We start from the raw sequence: 9269 nt of genomic DNA, 5'->3' as shown, positions 1-9269 counted from the left end.
AAAAAGCATCTTCAGGCAAACAAAAATGGAAATGGCAATTTACAACATACAAAAATGTATGGTATGGGATGCAACAAAAGTCGTTCTAAGAGAAAAGTTTATAGAAAAATAGAAAGATCTCAAATAAACAACCTAACTTTACATTTCAAGGAACTAGGAAAAGAATATACCCATCCTAAAGATAGCAGAAGGAAGTGATAAAAGATTAGAGCAGAAATAAATGAACTAGAGACGAGAAATTCAATTTAAGAAAGAGCAATGAAACTGTTTTTTTAAAAAGATAAACAAAACTGGCAACCCTTTAGGTAGACTAACCAAAAGAGCAATGGCTCAGAAAAAATTACAAAGAAGAATGAGATATAACTGATACTACAGAAATAAAAGGGTTTGTAAGTGACTACAGTGAGTAATTACACAATTAGATAACCCAGGTAAAATGGATATATTCCTGGAAACTTAAAATTTACCAAGGCTAAATGATGATGAAACAGAAAATCTGAACAAAACAATCAATGAGAAAGGAGATTGAGTCATAATCAAAAACCTCCCAACAAAAGCTCTTGACCAGGTGAATTCTACTAAACGTTTAGAGAAGAATTAGTGCCAATCTTTCTCAAACTCTTCCAAAACATGGAAGGAAAAGGAACACTTCCAAATGCACTTACAAGGCGAGCATTACCTGGTCCCAAAACCAAACAAGGACATCACAAGAAAAAGAAAATTACAGGCCAATATCCTTAACGAACATAGATGCAAAAATCCTGAATAAAGTATGAGCAAGCCAAATTCAACAATACATTAAAAAAATCACACACCATGATCAGTTGGCATTTACTCCAGGGATGCAAGGACAGTTCTACATCCTGAAATCAGTCAATGTGATGCAGCACGTTAACAAAATAAATAAAAATCATACAGTCATCTCAACAGATACAGAAAAATCATCAGACAAAATTCAACATTCTTTTTCTTCAGAAAGATCCCAATATGTTGGATGATGAAATGTCTTCCAAACAATTAAAGAAACGTGAAATTATATTTAGTTATGAGTAACAAACATACCGTTTATTTTCATTTTTAAACTAGTATGTGGAAATCTCATCAGAAGACTTGGCTGCAAAGATAATTTATAGAACATCAGAATTCCAAAAAAATCACTGCATTGGTTTTTCACATATAATACAGATTATTAGCACTCGATGGCTTACTTAAGTTTGCTAACTGATGACAAATATTTTACTGACAAGTTAGAATTTACATATTATGAAGAGGGAAAACAATATTCATCGAAGTCTACTCTTTCAGTCTTTTAGGCATGAGAAATTTATTTCAAAGTTATACAAATAAACAGCAAAGCAATGAAACTTCAAGAAGCAGTAGTAGTCTCAAGCTGGCAAAAACGAAAGGAATAGAATGTTAAAATTTAGATAGGAAACACTCATGTAAGTGGAATGAAAAAAATCAATTTCCAAAGCTGGGAAACAAGGGCGTAGGTCCTACAGGCTGCACGGAAAGTAACTAGATACACAACGTCCTTCAGGAGGAGCTGCAGGGAGTAGCGAGGATACTTCAAATGTAAGAGCCACAAGTTTATTAAGGTATCAGGAGACTGTATCCCTGTTTTGGTAAATACTAGATGGGGTTTTAAAACATGACAAAGCCAGGAGCCACCAGCTGTCAGTCAGGGTACCGCACTATGTGGAGAGACAAACTGGGCTGCATGCGCTCAGGGCTTACCCTGTTTTTAAGGACATGAACTGGAAGGGCTCGTCCTGTGAACACCAGTGAGCATTTCTGAGTGCTGGGCTCTCCTGAGTCATGGAGTGTGGCCCCGCAGGGGACCTGCCAGTCACACCACCTCTCCAGGCCTGAAGGAGGCAGCTGGGAATGGAGGGCCCGTCTTCCAAACTTAACCTAGATTTTCTTCCACTACCAACATCCTGGAAGTTGAGCTCAGAGCAATTTGGGGCTTAAAACTTTCAATTCCTGGGTTATCTGCAAGTTCTTCTATGAAAGGGATTGCTCTGAACTTGGATTCACTTCAAGTATTTTTCACAGCAAGAGCCCCTCCATGCTCACACACAAAGAGCAGCGAGTGCCCGTCCATCAGTGGCACAGTAAGTGGGGCGTCCTGACTCAGCTACTGCCATCTCTCCACACGTCCTGTGGGTGTCCTGTCAGGTGCCTGGGGTCTTCGCACGCACTGCTGTGACCAATTCTAAGCTGAGCCTGCAAACACAGGATGAAAAGGACGACACAGCAGAAACAGAACCGTGAGCCGCACACTGCCACGGTCCCACGCTGAGCTACCTCTTCCAGCAGGAAGGTGAGGAGAAAGCCATCATCTCTTTCTCGACACACAGACTTCTGAGGACCAGGAAGACACACTGTTGGAAACTTTGCTTTTGGTTAGATCTGATGTTCGAAAACAATCTTAGGAACATGATGTAGCTATTAGATACCATGTCTTGAAAGACAAGATGATCTGGGAAACATCCTCACAATATAGCATTAAAGTTAAAAAAACAGGGTACAGTAAGATTCCAACTTATTAACAAAAACCAACCATGCCTGTGTCCACAGGTGAAGAGACAGGTATGAGGGTGTTCACAATGACTGTCTGGAGCCATGGAATCAGGCACAACTGCTGAAAATAAGCTAACAAAAGCTTTTTTATGTGACGAGGGAAGTGACTGAAAAGGGCGTTTTCCTTTTCATGTGATGCTGGGTCTGGAATCTCAGAGAAGACAGGCAGGTTCTGAGTACTCCCCCTGAAGGAGGTGCTGGGCGTGAAAGCTGGACTCTGCACCTTTTCTGGAGGAAGCAAGCTCACTGTGAAACTGTTAACTTATTCAATGTTGGGAAAATTTCACGTCTGAATTCTTTTAGTGCTTGGCACTTGATACGAAAGATTTACGTTACAGATGCAGACATTTTACTACCATGTTTAATAAAACCAATCTGAAGATGTAAGTGGTGAACTCACCCAGAAGATGACTAGTATCTTCTCCACTGGTCAGGCTCATGCTGTCTACTTCCTGTACCAAACAGACGTGAAAACAGAAACTAAGTCTCTCTAAAGTTCAAACAGAAGAAAATGGCACACTTCTAAACATGCGTAAGAACAACATCCGAACGTGAAAACAAATGTGTGTGTGAATGTGCGTGACTGGAACGCTGTGTTGTACACCAGAAACTGACACATTGTAACTGAACTTCAATTAAAAAAAAGATAACAGAACATAGTATTACGAGGGTGGCAGATAAGTAATAATGCAACTGTAATTAGATTATTAAAAGTAATAAAAACAAATTCTGAAAAGCATTAAAAAAAAAAAACAAAGAAGAACAACATCTGAGCTGTATGTGGGGCCAGAACTCTTCCTCTTTTTGGTTGTGGCCACCTGGCATGACAGGGCTATCTCGTGACTTCCCTCAGAGTGCGATGCGCTCACTGAGCAGACAGGCAGCACTACTGGTGCAAGGGGCTGTCAAAGCCGCTCCTCGGACTCCAGCCCCGACCACCAGCACTGAACATCGACGGTCAGCCCCGCCACTGGCGTCTGGACGTGGGCCCTCAGGTGCACATGGCTCACCAGGGACATTCTGCCAAGGATGGAAAACGCGGCGTGTGGCTCTCTCCATAACTGAGCCCGAGGGCAGCCGCCCACTTTCTGCCTCCCGCTGGGTGGGAGTGACAGGCAGAGAGTCAGGAGAGAGCCGTCCCACAAGTAACACAGGTGATGGCTTTTGACGTTGAAGATCCAACACCTCCTACAAAGGGGTGATGCGGCCTGCCCTCACACCCCTGGGAAGGGGGGGGGGGATGACAGGCAGGTCACAGCGGTGGCTCTGCCTTGTTATCACAGATGATCAGAGGTAGCTTTACAACAGCCCAGACCTCCGACAGAATTACCAGAGAAGTAAAACCTGAAGAAATCACAGGCAAATTTGTAGCTACTGACTGTGGAATGTCACACGTCATTTCTCACCAACTGCAGGGAGAGGTTAAATGTCCTCACTTTAGCTGCTGGCCAGCATTTTAAGAGCTCCGGAAGCCTTGAAGTCTTCCCCCTCACCCCCTACCCCCGGTGAGTGGAGGGTCACACCCTGCTGGTCAGGGGCTCCACCCCAGTTCCCCCTACCCAAGTGGAGCAGGCTCCCCGCCTCTCAACAGACCAGGGTGGCCCTGGGAAACCTCCCAATGTTTTGGCAGCAACTCTCATTCTGAGGCATTTTTAGTTTTTCACTAACACGAAGAATTCTGCCTATTAACTCTGTCCGGGAAATAGTGACAACTTGCGACTTGGACTCCTTCAATATCTCCAAAAAATACTAAGACAGGAGTTCAGAAGTAGACAAAACCCAGCAAAAAATGTTCTGGCCAAGTAAAGATTACATAATTCACAGCAGGAAACAGAAAGTGGATTTCCTGACCTGAAAACATATGTCCCGACCCAACAACAGATTTTACGTGCATATGCGTGTAGGAAACACACACTTCTCATGGGGACACCTGCAACCACACAGGTGGGCGCTGCAGCAGCCCTCCTCCCCGACGCGGGCGGTGCGCAGCGCAGCCCGGCTGCTCGGTGTCCCGCGCAGCAGTACGCCTCACCTGCCCCTGCCCAGACTGCACGCTCTTGGCCGCGCAGAGACCGCACATCGCTGGACACCTCTGACGCGAGGTGAATCCACATCAGTCTATCATTTTCTGGGTGCCCTGTCTGTGGTTTAGTCCTATAAGCTGCAGTCGTTTCTAAACTTAAATTTATCTCAAATACACTTGAAACAATGGAAAAGAGGCACTTTTCCTGCTCTGGGCTACGCTGCACATGTAACTACTCAGATGACTCTGCTGGCAGTGGAGTGGGAGTAGCCCTGGGCATGCACTGGACCCGAGAGTCAGAGGGCAGAATGTTACAGTTTTATCTGGAAGCTTCAGATACAGTGTGATCTGGGAGGGGAGGTACCCGCAGGTGGAGCTGCTTCAAAGGAACACTGGAAGCAACTGTGAACTAAGTGTGGCAGCTCCCCCCCCACCCGCCCTGAGGACTAGCATTTCAAGAACAGTCATCATAAATTTTGGCCTCACAGAACCGTACGGCGCACTCCCGACATCTGCTACATGTGCAGATCCCACCAAGAACAAGAGGAAATACTCAGCCCCCCACCAGGCGAGCAGTCCCCAAACAGCCCGACTCGAGCACCACGCAGCAACCTGACGCAGGGCAGCCGCAGTGCCACTCACAGAAACACCATCCGATTAAAGCAAAGCGTCTGCGTAGGGGAATCTGTGAGACCTCTGTGCGTTCCAGAGGTTGCCAAAGTAGAAGAAAAGTAAATTAAAGGCATGTTTGCTTTTGGAAGGATAAAATCATAAATCTTAGGTAATTTAAAAGCTTATACAGTCTGGGGGGAGGGTAGAGCTCAGTGATAGAGCACATGCTTAGCATGCACGAGGTCCTGGGTTCAATCCCCAGTACCTCCCTTAAAAAAATAAATAAATTTAATTACCTCCCCCTTAAAAAAAAAAGGAAAAAAAAAGCAATATAATTAAAAAATAAATAAATAAAAAAGTAAAAGCTTATACAGTCTGGCTCTCAGAAGTGTGAGAAATTTGAACTTAAATACCAATGTGACATTTCCTGTGTATTTAAAATGTAAATCACTACGTACAAAATTCAGCTTTGTGTGTTAAAGCCAGGTATCTGCATTACACATGTAAGAAGTAAAGGATTCATCTGATTTCCCAGATCAAACTGCAAGGCTCTTAGGTATGTGAGCCAAGTCACAGAAACCGTGACAATGCTCCCGCTGGCGGGACGCCACTTTATTGGGACGATGCATGTGCAGGCAGCCTCTACAAGTATTCCTTTGAGAAAACTGTAAGAAACTGGGTCTTGGAGAGATGAACAGACCGAGAGGAATGAACGGAGTGCAAGGAACAGAGCAGTGACCTGTATCAGTGCATTGATCTGTGTGTTTACATGCAAACACGCAACCTGTTTCCAAAACAGACACAGAGCAGCCGGTCTCCAGCAAAGCGAACTCCCCCCCCCCACCCCCCACCATGGGCGGTGCCACCCTGCCGACCTCTTACCTGGCCCCTGGTCTCTCCAGTGCTGTCCTTGGCCAGACCGGCTGTGCCCGGAGCTCGTCCTGTGGGAGCTGGAGCCCTGCCGTCCCCACCGCCCTGTGGGGACATGTGATCTGCACATTAGATGCCTAACACCGTGTTATGTCTGAGAGTGGAGCAATGTGGTCCTGGCCTGGCAGCTATCAAACTTCTGGTGTCCTTAAAAATCACAAGAAAAGCCTGTGAAAAATGCAGATTCCTGGGTCACCACGCCAGGGCCAGGTTGGTTCAGGAGAGGGTACTGGTGATGGGCAGGCACTCTGTCACATCCCCCGCAGTGGGACAAGCAGCTGTCTCTGCCTCCCAGGCGAACGGCTGCCTGGGTGTGGGGCACACACAGCTGGAGGTCAGGACACCAGCATCCGGGGCTCTGGGACCTGGCCAGCCTGGCCACGCTGTCCTCGAACTGAACGCAGAACTGTCTCAACCTAAATCTCCTCTCCGAAACTCCTAAACCCTGGTATCTTCTGTTTGTCTCTATTAAAGTTCAGCACAAGCAAGTCTACATACGTATCTCAATGTGATTTTAAAAAACATTCTGGTATTTCATGCTGCTCCATAAAGAATGACAGCCAAGGCCACCAGGCCGCAGCGGGGAAGCAGCGCTCCGCAGAAGCGGGAAGCAGCTGCCCGCGATCCGGCCCCATGGCCCCTGCCCTCAGCGCACACTCTGCTGGCTGTGGAAGGGGAGCTGCTTAACATGCCTGGGACGAGTTCCGGGAGCAGGGGCAGCACGGCTGGGACCCCCAGTGGCTCCCTCACCGTCACCCGGGCTGCGAGGCCTGCAAGCTGCCGCTGGGGCTCCAGGCCTCTCCGTACTGTCTGCAGATGCTTCCCTAAAAGCGTATTTTGGGTCCTGTCACTTCAGACATCTGCAAAAACTCCCCAATCTGCTGCGGCTAAAAAAGTGAAGACTCACAAGCCTCCACCGTCTCACCCCTACCTGCCACCCAGCCACCAACCATCTTCCAGAAACACCACTTTCCTGCTGCAAATTCAGCCCTTTCCTCCCTCACCTCTGCAAACCCAAATTCTCCACGTGCTCAAAGCCTCAGGAGAACGAAACTTCCACGATCTGCCTGCCAGGACAGCGCCCACGTCTCTGCCCCTCAGCGCCGGCTCGCAGGGCCGCCTGGTCACCCCCAGGACTCCAAGTCCACAGGCGCAGGGAACTCAGACCCGGGGCGGGTGGCCAAGTCTCGGAGGTGCCCCCAGCACCTGTGCACAGCGCCCCACCGGCTCAGACCTCAGCTGTTCTGAGCTGCTGCAGTTCACAGCGGTCGGCTCGGTGCTGGGGACACACCCACGTGGACAGGAGAGGCCAGGTATGGACCCCAGCCACACCCCACAGCCCTGCCCAGCTCAGAGATGTGGGGAAGGTGTAGCCACAGGACACGGGGCTGGGGTTTGAGGCTGAGGACTGCCACCGAGAGCCTGCCAGGGGTGGGGCCCAGGGGAGGGGACCACAGACCCTCAAGCTGTATCTGCCAAGGAAATGGGGGCTCCGAGGACAAAACAAGGGCAGTCCCCAGATCAAGCACACTGACTCGTCACATCTGCCGAAGCAGCTTCCTGTAACCCGGTCTGCACACGCCTGCACACACCTGCACACACCTGCACGCGCCCTTCATCAGAAAGGGCCACACGGCTTCCCGTCGCCACTGGGAGTGGCAGGACGGCGGCACCGCACTGCCGCGCGGCAGCTGGGAACCGCAGGCTCTCCTTAGGGCTTTCCACAAAACTCACACACACAGTCCTCTTAAGCCCAAGTGCCTGCTGAGAAATGCAGAAAGAGGCTCAGGCATTCAAATCCCAGCTACCACTGCAGCTTAAAATAGCCAGCACGCTCCCGTCTGCCTGCTTCCAGCCAGCCAGCCGGCCGCTGCTCTGCTGGAAGCCTCGTTAGTGACAGGGACCCTGGGGCATGGCGCTCGCAGGGCGAATGGCCTGCCTGACGAGCCACCAACAGATTCCGGAACCACCTATTTCACCTGTAAGGAACAGACTTTTGCTCTGGGGTCTCAAATGCTGCCGTTCCCAGGTGGTGGAAGGAAGCAGAGGATGGAGAAAGGGCCAGGTCCAGGAAGGAGCCTGTCGCTCTGAGGAGCAGGGAGGAGGCCGAACTCTCTCTACTCAGATCCACACCGCACTGACTGGCAAGGGCTGCACATGACCCCAGTGCCTGACAGACCTCATGACATAAAGCTCCTCGGAATGAACCGCGCGGGGCTGGTGCCCAGCAGAGCTCCTGGGGTGCGGACTTGGGGTGATTCTCTTATCCTATCAACTAAAAAGTGGGGCTGCTACAGCTTCAGGTATAGACCCTAAAGAATGAGGACACGAAGAAACAATTAAAATGAACTTATTAACAAAATAAGCTGTTCAACAAGATGTCCAACTGAAAACCAAAGAGCACCCAAATGCTGTTTCATCTATCAAGGCAGTTTAAAAAACAAACTTAAATGCTGTCAAGGATGGCGTGAAACAGAAACTAAATCCTGCTGGTGAAGGTATGAAGTGACCACCTGTTCTTAGAAAACAAGTTGCAACATTTATCTAAAATCCCATTAGGTTTCGATCCGCAATTCTGTAAATGAGGAAGCTCAATTCTAAGGAAACAACGCACAGAGACGCATCACGTGAGAAGAGGAGGGCGGAGCCTGAGGCCGGGCCACGAGGCAAGCGCAGAGCGGCAGAGCGGCAGAGCCGGGGGCTCCGCGTGTGGCCAGTTATGCTGGGTCCGCGGCCTCAGCCGAGGAGAACGCAGACACAGCGCAGGGCGTGATCACAACAGGACAAGCGCACAGACGTCCACGCAAAACGTGTTATCTGTCACTGTTACCTGCAGGGCACAGAATTAACGGTTATTTATGTTTCCTTTCTAATTATTTCCTTTATATTCCAAGTTTCTCTCATACACTTTTATTATAAGAACAAATAAACCCAAAATTTTGTCAAGTAAAGGACCATCACGAGGGGCGTGTGCGCCTCAGGGACTCCTGGAGAGGTCACGCCCCCAGAGTAGAGTTCTTAACTCTTAACAGATGAGCCCTCTGAAAACTGTCTCCTAACAGGACCAGAATTTAAACTGCTGGGTAGCAGGCTAAAATCGTAATTTTGTTTCTTCTTC

The 9269-nt window shown here is 48.6% G+C and overlaps 1 protein-coding gene across 7 annotated transcripts in view; it reads right to left on the bottom strand.

Moving 5' to 3' along the window:
- Positions 1-1305: 1305 nt before the first annotated feature.
- The window catches only part of FAM120B (family with sequence similarity 120 member B), a 55090-nt gene continuing 47126 nt past the window's right edge, over positions 1306-9269 (bottom strand). For 5 of the 7 annotated variants that reach the window (XM_072966263.1, XM_072966264.1, XM_072966261.1 and 2 more), the window contains 3 exons: positions 6104-6196; positions 2987-3038; positions 1306-2229 (listed from right to left, as the gene is read on the bottom strand). In XM_072966263.1, coding sequence (XP_072822364.1) covers positions 2998-3038; positions 6104-6196 — 134 coding nt within the window. In that variant the 3' untranslated portion in view covers positions 1306-2229; positions 2987-2997. Of the gene's footprint in view, positions 2230-2931; positions 3039-6103; positions 8982-9269 lie in introns of those variants that run through there. The other 2 variants (XR_012075150.1, XM_072966262.1) reach the window with 2 other exon arrangements.

This window comes from Vicugna pacos, chromosome 8, assembly GCF_048564905.1.
Source record: "Vicugna pacos chromosome 8, VicPac4, whole genome shotgun sequence".
Lineage (NCBI taxonomy): Eukaryota > Metazoa > Chordata > Mammalia > Artiodactyla > Camelidae > Vicugna > Vicugna pacos.
The sequence above is the reverse complement of the archived record's forward strand: the minus strand, read 5'-3'. Positions and strand labels throughout refer to the sequence as shown.